The 23,142-nt window shown below is 31.5% G+C and overlaps 1 protein-coding gene across 2 annotated transcripts in view; it reads right to left on the reverse strand.

Annotated features, from left to right (window-relative positions):
• The window catches only part of LOC107439425 (thrombospondin type-1 domain-containing protein 7B), a 524,453-nt gene that overhangs the window by 116,660 nt on the left and 384,651 nt on the right, over positions 1–23,142 (reverse strand). For both annotated transcript variants that reach the window (XM_087163956.1, XM_087163957.1), the window contains one exon: positions 15,505–15,638. In XM_087163956.1, coding sequence (XP_087020082.1) covers positions 15,505–15,638 — 134 coding nt within the window. The remainder of the gene's footprint in view (positions 1–15,504; positions 15,639–23,142) is intronic.

Here is a 23,142-nt window from a genome sequence, read left to right on the forward strand (position 1 = left end):
CTAACTCGCATTTGCGTTACATGGAGAGGAAGACCACGAGACGTTAGCCTGACGGGCAAGGGGCCTCTAACCCATGATCCGTCTACCACTGAGGATATTTTACGTCAGCTCTGTGGTCGGTGCAAGGCGGCCGGGTGCGGAATTCGTATCGATCAGCCAGCCATCTCTGGTATTTGAACCCGGTTTACCTTATTGGGAGGCGAACGCTCTATCCCTTGATCCATTGCGGCCCTTTCGCAAGTTATGAGAGATTCCAGAAACAAAGTGTCGACTGCTGCAAAAGTTTCATTTTTTAGCTAATTATTCTTTGAAATTGCTTCTATTAGAGCCCGTTCATAAATCACACTTTTTTCAATATTTTTGACCCCTTTATTTTCGTTTTCACAAAGCGTCAGGCTTCACCAAACAGTACTCAGGGGTCTGTCCAGACATTTTGTGAAAGGTCCGTTTTTCGTAAAATTGTGAAAAAATTACTCACATTCTTTCAACCAGGGTCCGCTTTTATGAATTTGTGCAAATAGGGTCCTGTTATTGCAAAAAACCTTTTCAATGAGTTTTTAAATTGTAAATAGATAAAAGATTATGCTCGGCACTGTAAAATTATAATTAAAAAAATTTAAATTTTCAAAAATAAACAGCAATTGCTGCTTCTAAATTAGAGAAGCAACATACAAATATTTTGGTATTTAACCTATACTGCTGAACGCAGAATATTCATTTCGGACGAATAATGGAAGAAGCGTCTGCCAAAGACAAAACGTAATTCGTTTACATCCATCTTTCTTGTCCCCCCCCCCCGGGAAGGGTTTACTCGAATAACAAAACAATAATGAAGATAAACAAATTTGTGAAGGGTCCGATTAAAAGAAAAATCATTTTGTGAAGGGTCCGTTTTTATAAAAAGATATTTTGTAAAGGGTCCGTTAACGGATCCAAATTTCTTCTAAACAGTCCCCTGATTATAAGTTACATTGATCCAATATTATGTTATAAATACCCGGCATTACAAAAATAAATATTAAAAACTATAAATATACTAAATATAATATACCAAATATAATATTTTGTTATAAATGCAAAAAAATCATTAGCGCAGGGAATACCTGGAAATTGCACTTAACATTAAAAAAAACATAAGTGTACAGAATACAGAGCAATGATACTTTATCTCAAAAAACCTCAGCTTAGAGTATACCGAGAAATGTCACCTAACCTGAAAAACAGCGTAGTGAACGCCGGACAATGGCACTTAACATCAAAACAAAATCAGTCTAAGGAATAGCGGATTAGAGCAAGTCGTACAGAGGTTAACTTTAAAATAACATCAAAACTTAAGAGAAAAATTAAAAAAAAAAAAAAAAAAAAAAAAAAAGAACAATTTTATTCATTATTTCCAACCGAATGTTTTCTAAACATCAGGTTTACTCCTTTGTATTTCTTACAAAACTTTCGGTAATTACATCACAAAGATGAAAGAAAAAGTATCGTTTTACCATATAAAAAATTATTTTCTTCGGCATTATTTAAATTATTGCGCATCATAAAGTTTCGAAGGCGTTTTTCACTACCGCCATTGGGAAATTCATATTCTGCGAAATGTCATTTTTAGAAAACAATTTTATCCATACTCATCACAGTGAAATTGCGCAAAGCTATATAATAGTGTCACAAATGGGGAAATAATCCCAACTTCTGCATACATAAATTCCTTTCGCAACAAGGCAATTTGAACTAGAAGTAATTCCAGATGACATCCCGGCTTCATTTGGTTTGGGAAAACAGCGAATAATAATGGATCCAAAAATATCTTTGGAAACTCTCTTTACCACAATTCTACAAAATATTCATAACAGTTTTCAAGAACACTGTTTGGCTTGATTAAAACAATGACACACGACCAGGAATTTAATCACCAAGTTGAAATAAATATTAAAGTTAAAAGTCATACTGCATAATTTAACATCGTCCTTTAATTATGAAATGGGAACTATTTAAACCCGCGTAAGATTTCGAGCAATTCATTTAATATTTGAAATGAGAATTATTAGAATACAGAATTTTAGGAGATAAATAAACGTTGAAAAGAGATGTAATAAACAATAGTGCATTCAGTCATTTTAGAAGGTATTGGTGAATATACTTTAATCAGTAGTTTGAAATAATTATTTTCATATGAGGAGTTTAGAATATGTACCAGTACCGTAATACTTCTAACAGGGTCAAACAAAAGCGATTTTAATATTTTTTTATGCAAGCTATTTTATAACCGTTGTTGAACAGCCAATCTAATTTTTGGATTTACGGCTACTAATGTTCAACTATTTAGCCTTGCAATTTTGAACTCAATCCAGAAGACAATGGAACTCCTGGACCAACTATTGGGACAAATTTGCCTTCGTGGAGGATTTTTCGATGGAACTAACTCGCATTTGCGTTACATGGAGAGGAAGACCACGAGACGTTAGCCTGACGGGCAAGGGGCCTCTAACCCATGATCCGTCTACCACTGAGGATATTTTACGTCAGCTCTGTGGTCGGTGCAAGGCGGCCGGGTGCGGAATTCGTATCGATCAGCCAGCCATCTCTGGTATTTGAACCCGGTTTACCTTATTGGGAGGCGAACGCTCTATCCCTTGATCCATTGCGGCCCTTTCGCAAGTTATGAGAGATTCCAGAAACAAAGTGTCGACTGCTGCAAAAGTTTCATTTTTTAGCTAATTATTCTTTGAAATTGCTTCTATTAGAGCCCGTTCATAAATCACACTTTTTTCAATATTTTTGACCCCTTTATTTTCGTTTTCACAAAGCGTCAGGCTTCACCAAACAGTACTCAGGGGTCTGTCCAGACATTTTGTGAAAGGTCCGTTTTTCGTAAAATTGTGAAAAAATTACTCACATTCTTTCAACCAGGGTCCGCTTTTATGAATTTGTGCAAATAGGGTCCTGTTATTGCAAAAAACCTTTTCAATGAGTTTTTAAATTGTAAATAGATAAAAGATTATGCTCGGCACTGTAAAATTATAATTAAAAAAATTTAAATTTTCAAAAATAAACAGCAATTGCTGCTTCTAAATTAGAGAAGCAACATACAAATATTTTGGTATTTAACCTATACTGCTGAACGCAGAATATTCATTTCGGACGAATAATGGAAGAAGCGTCTGCCAAAGACAAAACGTAATTCGTTTACATCCATCTTTCTTGTCCCCCCCCCCCGGGAAGGGTTTACTCGAATAACAAAACAATAATGAAGATAAACAAATTTGTGAAGGGTCCGATTAAAAGAAAAATCATTTTGTGAAGGGTCCGTTTTTATAAAAAGATATTTTGTAAAGGGTCCGTTAACGGATCCAAATTTCTTCTAAACAGTCCCCTGATTATAAGTTACATTGATCCAATATTATGTTATAAATACCCGGCATTACAAAAATAAATATTAAAAACTATAAATATACTAAATATAATATACCAAATATAATATTTTGTTATAAATGCAAAAAAATCATTAGCGCAGGGAATACCTGGAAATTGCACTTAACATTAAAAAAAACATAAGTGTACAGAATACAGAGCAATGATACTTTATCTCAAAAAACCTCAGCTTAGAGTATACCGAGAAATGTCACCTAACCTGAAAAACAGCGTAGTGAACGCCGGACAATGGCACTTAACATCAAAACAAAATCAGTCTAAGGAATAGCGGATTAGAGCAAGTCGTACAGAGGTTAACTTTAAAATAACATCAAAACTTAAGAGAAAAATTAAAAAAAAAAAAAAAAAAAAAAAAAAAGAACAATTTTATTCATTATTTCCAACCGAATGTTTTCTAAACATCAGGTTTACTCCTTTGTATTTCTTACAAAACTTTCGGTAATTACATCACAAAGATGAAAGAAAAAGTATCGTTTTACCATATAAAAAATTATTTTCTTCGGCATTATTTAAATTATTGCGCATCATAAAGTTTCGAAGGCGTTTTTCACTACCGCCATTGGGAAATTCATATTCTGCGAAATGTCATTTTTAGAAAACAATTTTATCCATACTCATCACAGTGAAATTGCGCAAAGCTATATAATAGTGTCACAAATGGGGAAATAATCCCAACTTCTGCATACATAAATTCCTTTCGCAACAAGGCAATTTGAACTAGAAGTAATTCCAGATGACATCCCGGCTTCATTTGGTTTGGGAAAACAGCGAATAATAATGGATCCAAAAATATCTTTGGAAACTCTCTTTACCACAATTCGACAAAATATTCATAACAGTTTTCAAGAACACTGTTTGGCTTGATTAAAACAATGACACACGACCAGGAATTTAATCACCAAGTTGAAATAAATATTAAAGTTAAAAGTCATACTGCATAATTTAACATCGTCCTTTAATTATGAAATGGGAACTATTTAAACCCGCGTAAGATTTCGAGCAATTCATTTAATATTTGAAATGAGAATTATTAGAATACAGAATTTTAGGAGATAAATAAACGTTGAAAAGAGATGTAATAAACAATAGTGCATTCAGTCATTTTAGAAGGTATTGGTGAATATACTTTAATCAGTAGTTTGAAATAATTATTTTCATATGAGGAGTTTAGAATATGTACCAGTACCGTAATACTTCTAACAGGGTCAAACAAAAGCGATTTTAATATTTTTTTATGCAAGCTATTTTATAACCGTTGTTGAACAGCCAATCTAATTTTTGGATTTACGGCTACTAATGTTCAACTATTTAGCCTTGCAATTTTGAACTCAATCCAGAAGACAATGGAACTCCTGGACCAACTATTGGGACAAATTTGCCTTCGTGGAGGATTTTTCGATGGAACTAACTCGCATTTGCGTTACATGGAGAGGAAGACCACGAGACGTTAGCCTGACGGGCAAGGGGCCTCTAACCCATGATCCGTCTACCACTGAGGATATTTTACGTCAGCTCTGTGGTCGGTGCAAGGCGGCCGGGTGCGGAATTCGTATCGATCAGCCAGCCATCTCTGGTATTTGAACCCGGTTTACCTTATTGGGAGGCGAACGCTCTATCCCTTGATCCATTGCGGCCCTTTCGCAAGTTATGAGAGATTCCAGAAACAAAGTGTCGACTGCTGCAAAAGTTTCATTTTTTAGCTAATTATTCTTTGAAATTGCTTCTATTAGAGCCCGTTCATAAATCACACTTTTTTCAATATTTTTGACCCCTTTATTTTCGTTTTCACAAAGCGTCAGGCTTCACCAAACAGTACTCAGGGGTCTGTCCAGACATTTTGTGAAAGGTCCGTTTTTCGTAAAATTGTGAAAAAATTACTCACATTCTTTCAACCAGGGTCCGCTTTTATGAATTTGTGCAAATAGGGTCCTGTTATTGCAAAAAACCTTTTCAATGAGTTTTTAAATTGTAAATAGATAAAAGATTATGCTCGGCACTGTAAAATTATAATTAAAAAAATTTAAATTTTCAAAAATAAACAGCAATTGCTGCTTCTAAATTAGAGAAGCAACATACAAATATTTTGGTATTTAACCTATACTGCTGAACGCAGAATATTCATTTCGGACGAATAATGGAAGAAGCGTCTGCCAAAGACAAAACGTAATTCGTTTACATCCATCTTTCTTGTCCCCCCCCCCCGGGAAGGGTTTACTCGAATAACAAAACAATAATGAAGATAAACAAATTTGTGAAGGGTCCGATTAAAAGAAAAATCATTTTGTGAAGGGTCCGTTTTTATAAAAAGATATTTTGTAAAGGGTCCGTTAACGGATCCAAATTTCTTCTAAACAGTCCCCTGATTATAAGTTACATTGATCCAATATTATGTTATAAATACCCGGCATTACAAAAATAAATATTAAAAACTATAAATATACTAAATATAATATACCAAATATAATATTTTGTTATAAATGCAAAAAAATCATTAGCGCAGGGAATACCTGGAAATTGCACTTAACATTAAAAAAAACATAAGTGTACAGAATACAGAGCAATGATACTTTATCTCAAAAAACCTCAGCTTAGAGTATACCGAGAAATGTCACCTAACCTGAAAAACAGCGTAGTGAACGCCGGACAATGGCACTTAACATCAAAACAAAATCAGTCTAAGGAATAGCGGATTAGAGCAAGTCGTACAGAGGTTAACTTTAAAATAACATCAAAACTTAAGAGAAAAATTAAAAAAAAAAAAAAAAAAAAAAAAAAAAGAACAATTTTATTCATTATTTCCAACCGAATGTTTTCTAAACATCAGGTTTACTCCTTTGTATTTCTTACAAAACTTTCGGTAATTACATCACAAAGATGAAAGAAAAAGTATCGTTTTACCATATAAAAAATTATTTTCTTCGGCATTATTTAAATTATTGCGCATCATAAAGTTTCGAAGGCGTTTTTCACTACCGCCATTGGGAAATTCATATTCTGCGAAATGTCATTTTTAGAAAACAATTTTATCCATACTCATCACAGTGAAATTGCGCAAAGCTATATAATAGTGTCACAAATGGGGAAATAATCCCAACTTCTGCATACATAAATTCCTTTCGCAACAAGGCAATTTGAACTAGAAGTAATTCCAGATGACATCCCGGCTTCATTTGGTTTGGGAAAACAGCGAATAATAATGGATCCAAAAATATCTTTGGAAACTCTCTTTACCACAATTCGACAAAATATTCATAACAGTTTTCAAGAACACTGTTTGGCTTGATTAAAACAATGACACACGACCAGGAATTTAATCACCAAGTTGAAATAAATATTAAAGTTAAAAGTCATACTGCATAATTTAACATCGTCCTTTAATTATGAAATGGGAACTATTTAAACCCGCGTAAGATTTCGAGCAATTCATTTAATATTTGAAATGAGAATTATTAGAATACAGAATTTTAGGAGATAAATAAACGTTGAAAAGAGATGTAATAAACAATAGTGCATTCAGTCATTTTAGAAGGTATTGGTGAATATACTTTAATCAGTAGTTTGAAATAATTATTTTCATATGAGGAGTTTAGAATATGTACCAGTACCGTAATACTTCTAACAGGGTCAAACAAAAGCGATTTTAATATTTTTTTATGCAAGCTATTTTATAACCGTTGTTGAACAGCCAATCTAATTTTTGGATTTACGGCTACTAATGTTCAACTATTTAGCCTTGCAATTTTGAACTCAATCCAGAAGACAATGGAACTCCTGGACCAACTATTGGGACAAATTTGCCTTCGTGGAGGATTTTTCGATGGAACTAACTCGCATTTGCGTTACATGGAGAGGAAGACCACGAGACGTTAGCCTGACGGGCAAGGGGCCTCTAACCCATGATCCGTCTACCACTGAGGATATTTTACGTCAGCTCTGTGGTCGGTGCAAGGCGGCCGGGTGCGGAATTCGTATCGATCAGCCAGCCATCTCTGGTATTTGAACCCGGTTTACCTTATTGGGAGGCGAACGCTCTATCCCTTGATCCATTGCGGCCCTTTCGCAAGTTATGAGAGATTCCAGAAACAAAGTGTCGACTGCTGCAAAAGTTTCATTTTTTAGCTAATTATTCTTTGAAATTGCTTCTATTAGAGCCCGTTCATAAATCACACTTTTTTCAATATTTTTGACCCCTTTATTTTCGTTTTCACAAAGCGTCAGGCTTCACCAAACAGTACTCAGGGGTCTGTCCAGACATTTTGTGAAAGGTCCGTTTTTCGTAAAATTGTGAAAAAATTACTCACATTCTTTCAACCAGGGTCCGCTTTTATGAATTTGTGCAAATAGGGTCCTGTTATTGCAAAAAACCTTTTCAATGAGTTTTTAAATTGTAAATAGATAAAAGATTATGCTCGGCACTGTAAAATTATAATTAAAAAAATTTAAATTTTCAAAAATAAACAGCAATTGCTGCTTCTAAATTAGAGAAGCAACATACAAATATTTTGGTATTTAACCTATACTGCTGAACGCAGAATATTCATTTCGGACGAATAATGGAAGAAGCGTCTGCCAAAGACAAAACGTAATTCGTTTACATCCATCTTTCTTGTCCCCCCCCCCCGGGAAGGGTTTACTCGAATAACAAAACAATAATGAAGATAAACAAATTTGTGAAGGGTCCGATTAAAAGAAAAATCATTTTGTGAAGGGTCCGTTTTTATAAAAAGATATTTTGTAAAGGGTCCGTTAACGGATCCAAATTTCTTCTAAACAGTCCCCTGATTATAAGTTACATTGATCCAATATTATGTTATAAATACCCGGCATTACAAAAATAAATATTAAAAACTATAAATATACTAAATATAATATACCAAATATAATATTTTGTTATAAATGCAAAAAAATCATTAGCGCAGGGAATACCTGGAAATTGCACTTAACATTAAAAAAAACATAAGTGTACAGAATACAGAGCAATGATACTTTATCTCAAAAAACCTCAGCTTAGAGTATACCGAGAAATGTCACCTAACCTGAAAAACAGCGTAGTGAACGCCGGACAATGGCACTTAACATCAAAACAAAATCAGTCTAAGGAATAGCGGATTAGAGCAAGTCGTACAGAGGTTAACTTTAAAATAACATCAAAACTTAAGAGAAAAATTAAAAAAAAAAAAAAAAAAAAAAAAAAGAACAATTTTATTCATTATTTCCAACCGAATGTTTTCTAAACATCAGGTTTACTCCTTTGTATTTCTTACAAAACTTTCGGTAATTACATCACAAAGATGAAAGAAAAAGTATCGTTTTACCATATAAAAAATTATTTTCTTCGGCATTATTTAAATTATTGCGCATCATAAAGTTTCGAAGGCGTTTTTCACTACCGCCATTGGGAAATTCATATTCTGCGAAATGTCATTTTTAGAAAACAATTTTATCCATACTCATCACAGTGAAATTGCGCAAAGCTATATAATAGTGTCACAAATGGGGAAATAATCCCAACTTCTGCATACATAAATTCCTTTCGCAACAAGGCAATTTGAACTAGAAGTAATTCCAGATGACATCCCGGCTTCATTTGGTTTGGGAAAACAGCGAATAATAATGGATCCAAAAATATCTTTGGAAACTCTCTTTACCACAATTCGACAAAATATTCATAACAGTTTTCAAGAACACTGTTTGGCTTGATTAAAACAATGACACACGACCAGGAATTTAATCACCAAGTTGAAATAAATATTAAAGTTAAAAGTCATACTGCATAATTTAACATCGTCCTTTAATTATGAAATGGGAACTATTTAAACCCGCGTAAGATTTCGAGCAATTCATTTAATATTTGAAATGAGAATTATTAGAATACAGAATTTTAGGAGATAAATAAACGTTGAAAAGAGATGTAATAAACAATAGTGCATTCAGTCATTTTAGAAGGTATTGGTGAATATACTTTAATCAGTAGTTTGAAATAATTATTTTCATATGAGGAGTTTAGAATATGTACCAGTACCGTAATACTTCTAACAGGGTCAAACAAAAGCGATTTTAATATTTTTTTATGCAAGCTATTTTATAACCGTTGTTGAACAGCCAATCTAATTTTTGGATTTACGGCTACTAATGTTCAACTATTTAGCCTTGCAATTTTGAACTCAATCCAGAAGACAATGGAACTCCTGGACCAACTATTGGGACAAATTTGCCTTCGTGGAGGATTTTTCGATGGAACTAACTCGCATTTGCGTTACATGGAGAGGAAGACCACGAGACGTTAGCCTGACGGGCAAGGGGCCTCTAACCCATGATCCGTCTACCACTGAGGATATTTTACGTCAGCTCTGTGGTCGGTGCAAGGCGGCCGGGTGCGGAATTCGTATCGATCAGCCAGCCATCTCTGGTATTTGAACCCGGTTTACCTTATTGGGAGGCGAACGCTCTATCCCTTGATCCATTGCGGCCCTTTCGCAAGTTATGAGAGATTCCAGAAACAAAGTGTCGACTGCTGCAAAAGTTTCATTTTTTAGCTAATTATTCTTTGAAATTGCTTCTATTAGAGCCCGTTCATAAATCACACTTTTTTCAATATTTTTGACCCCTTTATTTTCGTTTTCACAAAGCGTCAGGCTTCACCAAACAGTACTCAGGGGTCTGTCCAGACATTTTGTGAAAGGTCCGTTTTTCGTAAAATTGTGAAAAAATTACTCACATTCTTTCAACCAGGGTCCGCTTTTATGAATTTGTGCAAATAGGGTCCTGTTATTGCAAAAAACCTTTTCAATGAGTTTTTAAATTGTAAATAGATAAAAGATTATGCTCGGCACTGTAAAATTATAATTAAAAAAATTTAAATTTTCAAAAATAAACAGCAATTGCTGCTTCTAAATTAGAGAAGCAACATACAAATATTTTGGTATTTAACCTATACTGCTGAACGCAGAATATTCATTTCGGACGAATAATGGAAGAAGCGTCTGCCAAAGACAAAACGTAATTCGTTTACATCCATCTTTCTTGTCCCCCCCCCCCGGGAAGGGTTTACTCGAATAACAAAACAATAATGAAGATAAACAAATTTGTGAAGGGTCCGATTAAAAGAAAAATCATTTTGTGAAGGGTCCGTTTTTATAAAAAGATATTTTGTAAAGGGTCCGTTAACGGATCCAAATTTCTTCTAAACAGTCCCCTGATTATAAGTTACATTGATCCAATATTATGTTATAAATACCCGGCATTACAAAAATAAATATTAAAAACTATAAATATACTAAATATAATATACCAAATATAATATTTTGTTATAAATGCAAAAAAATCATTAGCGCAGGGAATACCTGGAAATTGCACTTAACATTAAAAAAAACATAAGTGTACAGAATACAGAGCAATGATACTTTATCTCAAAAAACCTCAGCTTAGAGTATACCGAGAAATGTCACCTAACCTGAAAAACAGCGTAGTGAACGCCGGACAATGGCACTTAACATCAAAACAAAATCAGTCTAAGGAATAGCGGATTAGAGCAAGTCGTACAGAGGTTAACTTTAAAATAACATCAAAACTTAAGAGAAAAATTAAAAAAAAAAAAAAAAAAAAAAAAAAAAGAACAATTTTATTCATTATTTCCAACCGAATGTTTTCTAAACATCAGGTTTACTCCTTTGTATTTCTTACAAAACTTTCGGTAATTACATCACAAAGATGAAAGAAAAAGTATCGTTTTACCATATAAAAAATTATTTTCTTCGGCATTATTTAAATTATTGCGCATCATAAAGTTTCGAAGGCGTTTTTCACTACCGCCATTGGGAAATTCATATTCTGCGAAATGTCATTTTTAGAAAACAATTTTATCCATACTCATCACAGTGAAATTGCGCAAAGCTATATAATAGTGTCACAAATGGGGAAATAATCCCAACTTCTGCATACATAAATTCCTTTCGCAACAAGGCAATTTGAACTAGAAGTAATTCCAGATGACATCCCGGCTTCATTTGGTTTGGGAAAACAGCGAATAATAATGGATCCAAAAATATCTTTGGAAACTCTCTTTACCACAATTCGACAAAATATTCATAACAGTTTTCAAGAACACTGTTTGGCTTGATTAAAACAATGACACACGACCAGGAATTTAATCACCAAGTTGAAATAAATATTAAAGTTAAAAGTCATACTGCATAATTTAACATCGTCCTTTAATTATGAAATGGGAACTATTTAAACCCGCGTAAGATTTCGAGCAATTCATTTAATATTTGAAATGAGAATTATTAGAATACAGAATTTTAGGAGATAAATAAACGTTGAAAAGAGATGTAATAAACAATAGTGCATTCAGTCATTTTAGAAGGTATTGGTGAATATACTTTAATCAGTAGTTTGAAATAATTATTTTCATATGAGGAGTTTAGAATATGTACCAGTACCGTAATACTTCTAACAGGGTCAAACAAAAGCGATTTTAATATTTTTTTATGCAAGCTATTTTATAACCGTTGTTGAACAGCCAATCTAATTTTTGGATTTACGGCTACTAATGTTCAACTATTTAGCCTTGCAATTTTGAACTCAATCCAGAAGACAATGGAACTCCTGGACCAACTATTGGGACAAATTTGCCTTCGTGGAGGATTTTTCGATGGAACTAACTCGCATTTGCGTTACATGGAGAGGAAGACCACGAGACGTTAGCCTGACGGGCAAGGGGCCTCTAACCCATGATCCGTCTACCACTGAGGATATTTTACGTCAGCTCTGTGGTCGGTGCAAGGCGGCCGGGTGCGGAATTCGTATCGATCAGCCAGCCATCTCTGGTATTTGAACCCGGTTTACCTTATTGGGAGGCGAACGCTCTATCCCTTGATCCATTGCGGCCCTTTCGCAAGTTATGAGAGATTCCAGAAACAAAGTGTCGACTGCTGCAAAAGTTTCATTTTTTAGCTAATTATTCTTTGAAATTGCTTCTATTAGAGCCCGTTCATAAATCACACTTTTTTCAATATTTTTGACCCCTTTATTTTCGTTTTCACAAAGCGTCAGGCTTCACCAAACAGTACTCAGGGGTCTGTCCAGACATTTTGTGAAAGGTCCGTTTTTCGTAAAATTGTGAAAAAATTACTCACATTCTTTCAACCAGGGTCCGCTTTTATGAATTCGTGCAAATAGGGTCCGGTTATTGCAAAAAACTCTTTCAATGAGTTTTTAAATTGTAAATAGATACAAAATTATGCTCGGCACTGTAAAATTATAATAAAAAAATTTAAATTTTCAAAACTAAACAGCAATTGCTGCTTCTAAATCAGAAATGCAACATGCAAATATTTGGTATTTAGCCTATACTGCTGATTGCAGAATATTAATTTCGGAAGAATAATGGAAGAATCGTCTGCCGAAGACAAAACTTAGTTCGTTTACATCCATCTTTCTTGTTTTCTGCCCTGGGAAGTGTTTATTCGATTAACAAAACAATAATGGAGATAAAGAAATTTGTGAAGGGTCCGATTAAAAGAAAAATCATTTTGTGAAGGGTTCGTTTTTAAGTTAAAATATTTTGTGAAGGGTCCGTTTTCATGAAAAGATATTTTGTGAAGGGTCCGTTAACGGACCCAAATTTCTTCTAAACAGACCCCTGGTACATGCCACGCAATATTAGGTAAAGATATACTAGCAGTTTACGTTAGACATTATATTTCAATTCCGTAAAACATTTATTTATGTGTCTTGCCTAATTATAATTGTGATTGCATGTGTAATTATTTCGGGAAAAAAATATATAAACCAAAAAATATTTAATCTGCTAATAGAGAATCTTAACAGAGGTCTGTCCAGACATTTTGTGAAAGGTCCGTTTTTGTAAAATTGTGAAAAAAGTACTCGTAATTTGTGAATATAAAGTAAACGTTAAGTCACATTCTTTCAACCAGGGTCCGCTTTTGTGAATTTGTGCAAATAGGGTCTGCTTTTGTGAATTTGTGCAAATAGGGTCCGCTTTTGTGAATTTGTGCAAATAGGGTCCGTTGTTGCAAAAAAACTTTTTCAAGGAGTCTTTAGATTGTAAAGACATACAAGATTATGCTCAACACTGTAAAATTATAATTAAAAAAGTTAAATTTTAAAAAATAAACAGCAATTGCAGCTACTAAATTAGCGATGCAGCATATAAATATTTGGTATTAGCCTATACTGCTGAACGTAGAATATTCATTTCGGACGAATAAAGGAAGAAGCGTCTGCCGAAGACAAAAGTTAGTTCGTTTACATCTGTCTTCCTCCCCCCTCCTTCCTGGGAAGGGTTTATTCGATTAACAAAATAACAATGAAGATAAACAAATTTGTGAAGGGTCCGATTAAAAGAAAAATCATTTTGTGAAGGGTCCGTTTTTAAGTTAAAATATTTTGTGAAGGGTCCGTTTTTATGAAAAGATATTTTGTGAAGGGTCCGATAACGGATCCAAATTTCTTCTAAACAGACACTTGCTTAATGTCTTAAATGATTGATTTTATTAAATGCCATTAATGTTTTTATTTTAATATTGTGACAAAATATGTTTTTCACAAGCGCTGTAGACTACGCAGTCGGGTAAGGCGTTGCTCATACAACTAGTTGGCGATCTGGAGGGTAGTGAGTTCGATCCTGGACAAAAGAACCGGCGTGTATATTGTAGTTAGGCACCAGTTAAATCTTAAATCAAAACACTACATCAAGGTGCGCATAGCTGAATGTCCTCTCGTTTTGTGGTGGCGTGGAAGTTAGGAGGGAGGGGAACCAGACCAGGCTCTGTCTACGTCTTCTGAACTGGGTTTAAATTACGTGGCATTCCTACCACTGCCATTAAACGGACTGTGTGCTTGGCCATGGTTGATTAGTGTGTGATGTCACGCTTCTTGCTCCATCTTTCCCCTCCTTGTTACCAAACTGTCACAATTTCTTCAACCTTTCTCTTCAAGAAATTTCTATCAGTTGTGGACAGCGTCTAACAGCCAGTACAATGCAGGGTATTTCATAATGATCAGCAAGGGTTTGTCCAGACATTTTGTGAAAGGTCCGTTTTTGTAAATTTGTGAAAAAATTACTCGCAATTTGTGAATATAAAATAAACGTTAACTCACATTCTTTCAACCAGGGTCCGCTTTTGTGAATTTGTGCAAATAGGGTCCGTTATTGCAAAAAAACTTTTTCAAGGAGTTTTTAAATTGTAAAGACATACAAGATTATGCTCAACACTGTAAAATTATAATTAAAAAATTAAATTTTAAAAAATTAACAGCAATTGCAGCTATTAAATTAGCGATGTAACGTATAAATATTTGGCGTTTAGCCTATACTGCTGAACGCGAAATATTCATTTCGGACGAATAATGGAAGTAGCGTCTGCTGAAGACAATTTAGTTCGTTTTCATCTGTCTTTCTTCCCCTCCCCCTTCCTGGGAAGGGTTTATTCGATTAACAAAACAATAATGATGATAAACAAATTTGTGAAGGGTTCGTCTTTAAGTTGTAATATTTTGTGAAGGGTCCGTTTTAGAGTTAAAATATTTTCTGTAGAGTCCGTTTTTATGAAAAGATATTTTGTGAAGAGTCCGTTAACGGACCCAAATTTCTTATAAACAGACCCCTGATCAACCTTAATATGTTTTCTAAACACTTGTCAAAAATGACGTTAAAAGACATAGAAATTAAGAATAGAATATTAATTCTTAGTAAAATGCATATTAAAAGTAAGCAAGGGTGAGTGAAACAAAAAAAATAGGTATTTAAATTTTAAGGAAGAATTTCTGAGAAACATCGAAACCCTGTTTGATTGCCAGTGGAAATATAAGCTGAAATCCTATCATTATTAGAAAAACCTTCGATTTTATCATGCAAATAAAAAAAATTGATGATTTCTACGTCTCAATGGGGATTTTATTTCTTCCCTGATCTAACATTGGTTCGCTATCCACAGTGCGTTACATCCATTTATACAAAGAAATTTAAACTAAACATTAAGTGCGGTCCTTACAGAACACCGTGCATTAATAATCCACACGCATTTCTAAATTATTTTAATTTCATACCGTTAGCTCGGAGACAGGTGACGTTTCGATATTGGAGACCACTTCCGCAAGATGGCTTGACAATATAAACTTTCAAATGCTGACCATGAATCCGTAATTCACAATTACTCCATTCCAACGGAAACCACTGATATCTGAAAAAACAAATGAAATCTACTGGTTAAAAAACTGATTTGAAATGTTTCTGTATGAATAAGTCATGAAAATCATCTTTCATGCCACGGAAGGAATCGAAATGTCAGCTATAAATATGGATAACAATTACTAATTTTTTTGAATTCCAGGGATCTGTTTATAAGAAATTTGGGTCCGTTAATGGACCCTTCACAAAATAATTTATCTTCTAATCGGACCCTTCACAAATTTGTTTATCTTCATTATTGCTTTGTTCATCGAATAAACCCTTCCCAGGTAGGTGGGGGGGGGGGAGACAGTTCGAGACAAACTGAGTTTCCCTATGTTCAAATTCCAAATGTAGTATTCTAAGAAAATATTTCTACTTTTAAACACCGTATGCGCATTCTTATTAATATTAAATCATAATTTATTTATTTGTAAATAAATAATGGATCAATTTATATTTATTCATAAAACTAATAATATCATGCAAATTAAAATTAATTTCCGGCAATTTTTTAAATAAAATATTATAAATTTAAGAATTGTTTAAGTTTACTTAATGCGTAACATATTAAAAGTTATACATTACTAAATTGTGTTACTTAAAGTATGTCAATTGAAATTATTATGTGAGTGATTTTGTTTTTACATTATTCGTCCGAAATGAATAATATTCTGTGTTGCTACAGTATAGGCTAAATACATAATATTTGTATGTTGCATCTCTAATCTAGTAGCAGCAGTTGTTGAGCAGAATCTTGTACGTCTTTACAATTTAAAAACTCCTTGAAAATGTTTTTTGCAATAACAGGACCCTATTTGCACAAATTCACAAAAGCAGGACCCTGGTTGAAAGAATATGACTTAACGCTTATTTTATATTCTCAAATTATGAATAGTTTTTTTCACAATTTTACAAAAACAGGACCTTTCACAAAATGTCTGTACAGACCCCTGAATTTTATATAAAAATTCCGTTTTGCCCTTATAAAGATACATTTTTAAAGCAGCTAGGTAACTTCTGTTTACAGCTTTAACTTTCTTTTTTTTTTTTTTAACAGTTCTGGAATCTTGAAGAAATGCTAAGGAACTTCTAAGGGGTACAAATCCTTGCGTCCTATTTCTTCGCAAGAGTGGATGCACACATGATTTTGTTCTTATTTGTGTTTTTTATTTAAATATTTTAACTTTTTGAATTAATTCATACATTATTACTTTAATCACGAATTTTACAAATTTCTAAAATTTGTGAATTACTTACAAAATTAACTTACTATTAAATTTCTAATTTCTTAATTAACTAAATAAATTTCTAAAATTTTTAATTATTTCATTTTTATGTTAAAATTCCTTACAAATAATAAAAATAAGTAAATTTGATACATAAAAAAAAACATTTTAAAAATATTCAAATTTGAGTTCAAAGAAGAAAAATATTTGAAAAAATCTTACAATAGCTCTCGGGAGTTTCCCATTTGCAAATTTTTTCAGACAAAGAAAAACGTGTCCATAATTACCAAAAATATGTGTATGTAAAGCTAAATAGAGTCTAAAAATGTAACCAAACAATATATTAAATCTTTAGTAGTTATTCATTACTTACAGAACGCATAACTTACAGAGGCAATTTATGTGGCATGCATTGAATGGGCATAGCCACATTAAGTTTTTTTTTTTTGTTAAATTTCTACACATGATTTACCACTTATATTTTTATCTTTAATTCAGTAACTACGAGAAAAATTGAAACAAAATATGAAATTTTAAGCAAAAATTTAGGCAATGGTGTTTGCTCAATATTACAGTCACTAAGCAACATGGAATAGAGCCAAGTGTATAGGTTTTTTATAGATAATTACATAGTCATTATTATAATAGGATTAGTAAGCAGAAGCACATATTATCGATTAATTCGATTATATAAAAACTGCGTAAAACATATTAGTGTATCTTGGCTATAAGATGGAGGCTTATACTTAACACCAAAGTTGTGTTTTAATACAAAAAGAACCAAGGGTAGTTCCTGGTGTAGTTAAACCTTAAGAAAGTTTTTTTACACTGCTTACTGTAAAGTAGCTAACACCATTTTGGATATTCGCTAACACTAAAATTTATAATGATATACCTGCTAGTCTGACGTAGTCTGGGTATCTCAATTCTAATTGGTGGTTGAAACGTGGCGTATGTTTAAGTTAACAACTGTTCTTTTCCTTCTTATTCGGGTAAGCCAAGTCCGTTAAGTATCAATTTTCTTAAGTGACACATCAGGGGTCTGTCCAGACATTTTGTGAAAGGTCCGCTTTTCGTGAAATTGTGAAAAAATTACTCACATTCTTTCAACCAGGGTCCGCTTTTATGAATTCGTGCAAATAGGGTCCGTTATTGCAAAAAAAAACTATTTCAAGGAGTTTTTAAATTGTAAATAGATGCAAGATTATGCTCAACACTGTAAAATTGTAATTAAAAAAATTTAATTTTAAAAAATAAACAACAATTGCTGCTTCTAAATTAGAGATGCAACATACAAATATTTGGTATTTAGCCTATACTGCTGAACGCAGAATATTCATTTCGGACGAATAATGGAAGAATCGTCTGCCGAAGACTAAACTTAATTCGTTGACATCCATCTTTCTTGTTTTCTGCCCTGGAAAGGGTTTAGTCGATTAACAAAATAATGATGAAGATAAGCAAATTTGTGAAGGGTTCGATTAAAAGAAAAATCATTTTGTGAAGGGTCCGTTAACGGATCCAAATTTCTTCTAAACAGACCCCTGCACATTCTATATTCTTACACATATATTCTTTCACAAAGTTTTCAATTCTTTCATATTTTCTACTTAACACAAAGATAGGCATGAGGCAATGTAGAACCAGGGGTCTGTCCAGACATTTTGTGAAAGGTCATGTTTTTGTAGAATTGTGAAAAAACTATTCATAATTTGTGAATATAAAATAAGAGTTAAGTCACATTATTTCAACCAGGATCCTACTTTTGTGAATTTGTGTGCAAATAGGGTCCTGTTATTGAAAAAAATTGCTAAAAACTTTTTCAAGAAATTTTTGAATTGTAAATAGATACAAGATTCTGCTCAACAATTGTTGCCTCTAAATTAGAGATGCAACATACAAATATTTGGTATTTAGCCTATACTGCTCAACACAGAATATTCATTTCGAACGAATAATGGAAACAGAATCACTCACATTTTTAATAATTTCAATTGACGTATTTTAAATAACACACCTTAGTAATGCATGACTTTTAATGTATTACGCATTAAGTAAACTTAAACAATTCTTAAATTTATAATATTTTATTTAAAAAATTGCCAGAAATTAATTTTTATTTACATAATATTAAATTAATTAATTTTATCAGTAAATATAAATTCATCAATTATTTATTTACGAAAGAATACATGATTTAATATTAATAAGAATGTTCTCACGATGTTTTTAAAAGTAGAATTATTGTCTTAGACTACTACAGTGGGAATTTAAACTTAGGGAATCTTAGTTTGTCTCGATTCTCCCCCCTCCCCGGGAAGGGTTTATTCGATTAACAAAACAATAATGAAGATAAACAATTTATGTGAAAGGTCCGATTAAAAGATAAATTATTTTGTGTCCGTTTTTATGAAAAGATATTTTGTGAAGGGTCCGTTAACAGACCCAAACTTCTTCTAAACTTCTTCCCTGACAGTGTATTACTTTCAAAACTGATTAAAAATAATGAATTATTAAATGAACCCCAACCAAAATAATAAGTACAATACTTTAATTGATGACGAAAACTTGCCCAAAACTTTTTTTAAAAAAATCAGAAAATAACAAAATCAGAAAGATTTAAAAGTGATTAAAGCAAAATCCTAATAAAATTTGCAATTCTTTTCCTTCTGACCAGCTAAATTAAATAAATATAAAAAAGTTCAAATATTTTGACGTAGTTTTTTTCAGAACTAATTTCTTTTGATGATGACAGTTTTTCTTGTTAATTACGTTTTTATTTCAGTTAAAAATACTCTTTTCTCGTTTTATCAGAGAAATTTTCAATTTTCTTAGAACAGCTTTTTTTTTTATTTATCTGCGTAAAACAACTTCAAAGAGGAAACGATCAATCAAACAGAAGTTCTTTAGAAATCGGGAAAAAAACGATTTTCTTTTACAACTCTTTGAAAACTTTCAAGAGCTTTTTAGTTTTACAAGCTTTTTCTTTGCAATAAAAATATTCTCTAATTGAATTTTTAAATAGCTACCTAACATTTGTCTTTAATAAGTCTAGAAGAATGAAAAGAAAATAATTATAATCAAATAAAACTGTCTTTAAATAGCTATAGAATATTTATATGTCACAAGTCTAGATGGATTAAAAACTGAATTATAAGCATATAAAACTATTTTTAAATAGCTACAAAACATATATCTTTAACAAGTCTAGATGGATTTAAAAAATGAGTTATAAGCATATGAAACTATATTTTTATTAGTTACAGGTAGGACTGGGCGATATTAGAAATTATATATCGTGATATATCGTCAGTTTTGCATCGCGATATAGCGATGTATCGCGATATAGTATTTTTGAATTTCATTTACTTTAAGGCACAGAAAGTCAGATTTCTATCATGACTTCATACGCATATTGATTTAAATCAATTTATAAATTTGAAAATATATATGTTTTGCTAAAGAAAGATATTAAATAAATTGACTAAGATGTACAAATCTTACTTAAAATATTTATTGAAAAAATGTGTGTAGATACAGAATGAAATATTTGCACTTCTTTATCGTTTATAAGGTATAAGCAGTCTTAATTTAAGTTAACCCCTAAAACACCCTTAATGAAAAAAAATATTGTTATTAAACAAAAGCTGATTTTAAAATTTCAAAATATATTTTAATTAAAATAAAAGTTAGATTGACTAAAAGCCGAAGTTTAAAATTAAAAATATACGAATTTTAAACTGAAAAGTAAACATAAGATTTGTAATAATTTCTTAAAATTTTCGTTCTCTGAAAGATTTCTCAGTTTAAAAATAAAAAGGGAATTTTATAAAGATATCTAGCTGAAATTATTGAAAGAAAATTTAAAAAATTAAAAAAAAAGTTTGTTAAGAAATTCATTATACATTTAAAACAAAGTGTTAAAAATATTTTTTTTTAAAAAAAAAGAAACTTTTTTTAACAAATTAATATATGCTTGTACTATTATGCGTAAATAATTACAGAATTATTAAGTTCGATCGTAATGTTCAAATTCTTAATGAAGAAGTAAACACAAGTTTTGTTATATTTTCTAAAAATGATCACGCAAATAACAAAAGATTTCTTAGTTTAAAAATAAAAAAATAAATTAAAGTGAAATTTATCTATATATTTACCTAACAGCATAGGAACAAAATTTAAAAAATAAGTTCGTTAAAAAATTATTTGTATGCTTAAAACAAAGAGCTAAATAAATTTTAGAAAAAAAATGCTTCTTAAACACTATTTTTATTATTATTTCATATAAATAATTAAATTAAATTAAATAATGACCGAATTATGAACGAAAAACAAAGTAAGGCAAAGTTTCTTAATTAAATTCTTAAAAATAAAAACAAAAGAATTGTGATATTCGGTAATATATTTAGCTAATTAACTAATAATATAAAACGAAAATTAAAAAAAAATAATGATTTTACTCTCTGGTAAAACGAAGTAGTAATTGATAAAAAAAATGAATAAAATTCGCAAACTTTTCAAATTCTTTTGAACAAATAAAGTTTATTGACTTATGTCCAAAAAATAAGTTTTGTTTTAACTTTATTTCTAAAAATAAAAACAACTCAAGATTTATAAATTTAAAATCAGTAATAGAAGCCCATTAAATTATTAGAAGTTTTATCCGAAAGGTTTTTAATAAATTAAAAGAAAGTAAAAAAATAACCTAACAAATTTATTTACTTTGTAATTTAATTCCTTATGGATGCCTTAAATTAGATTTCCGATAATTTTCACATTTAAAAATATAAAAAAAGTTTTGTCAGAAAATAAATAAAAAACTTACCTAATTAATGAAGAAACTTTTCTTTATAAGTTCTTTTCAATAATAGATTGCGTTCAGAACAAGGTTACGACGGCGATCGGCAAGGTTACGAAGTTAATCCCATTGAAAATAATCTACAAGAAACGATTTCAAATCGCGAAGGTGCGAAAACGAACATGTGATATAACGATATAAGGTCTCAAAAGTGATTCTGATTCTACCATCAGTCAAGGCCGTCTCAACATAACGAAACAATATCGTCTTCCACAGCGCGAGTTGGCATCGGAACGTAAGAGAAAGTCCTTGCGTGTATCGCTATATCGCTATATCGTTATATCGTCTTCTTCACTCGACGACTTAAATCAGATTTCTGATGCATCGCTTGGAATGAAAGTTGCTGTATCGGTTTGCCGATATAGGCGTTAAATCGATATGTCGCGATATATCGATTTATAGCCCAGTCCTAGTTACAGGGCAATCATTTTTTACTAGTCTATAAGGATTAAAAAATGAATTATATTCATATAAAACTATTTGTAAATAGCTACAGGACATTTATCTTTCACAAGTCTAGAAGGATTAAAAGAATAAATTATTAGCTTATAAAACTATTCTGAAATAGCTTAAGAATATTTTACTTTCTCATGTGTTGAAGGATTAAAAAATGAATTATAAGCATATGAAACTATTTTTAAATAGCTACAAAACATTTATTTTTCACAAGTCTAGAATTATTAAAAGAATAAATTATTAGCATATAAAACTATTCCAAAATTGTTAAAGCATATTTTACTTTCTCAAGTCTAGAATGATTAAAAAAAGAATTATAAGCATATAAAAATATTTTTAAATAGCTACAAAACATATATATCTTTCACAAGTCTAGAATTATTAAAAGAATACATTATTAGCATATAAAACTATTCCGAAATTGTTAAAGCATATTTTACTTTCACAAGTCTAGAATGATTAAAAATTGAATTATAAGCATATAAAACTATTTTTAAAAATGATGGTATGCATTCGTCAAGGGTTTATTTAAAATTTTATTAAAATTGTGAAAAATGTTTCAACTGATAATTTTGTGAATTTATGTTAATTGGACCCCAATGTAAAAAAAATCACGAAAAACAGTAGACTAGTTGTAAATTTTGTTTAGAAGACAAACTATAAACTTAAACACAGTACTCAGGGATGAGATTAGCCAAAAGGCAAAAAAGCTGAATTTCCACGATAGTAAATTTTACGCAAGCGCAACCCTTTAATAATAAATTCCAGACAGTTTAAGGTAATAAATAATGTGTTGACATACAATTGTGCACTAATCTATTATTATATAAATGATTGCATTGATACTTAACATTTAGTGAAAAAAAATTACCAATTGAAAAAATAAAGCTGGAAATTATATTTTTCCTCAGTTCTCATAAGAGACAATTACTACTTGAAAAACCACCTGGTTTAGCAAATTAAAACTACTGAGA

Source organism: Parasteatoda tepidariorum, chromosome 5 (assembly GCF_982258835.1).
Source record: "Parasteatoda tepidariorum strain Cologne lab strain chromosome 5, Ptep-v5.0, whole genome shotgun sequence".
NCBI lineage: Eukaryota > Metazoa > Arthropoda > Arachnida > Araneae > Theridiidae > Parasteatoda > Parasteatoda tepidariorum.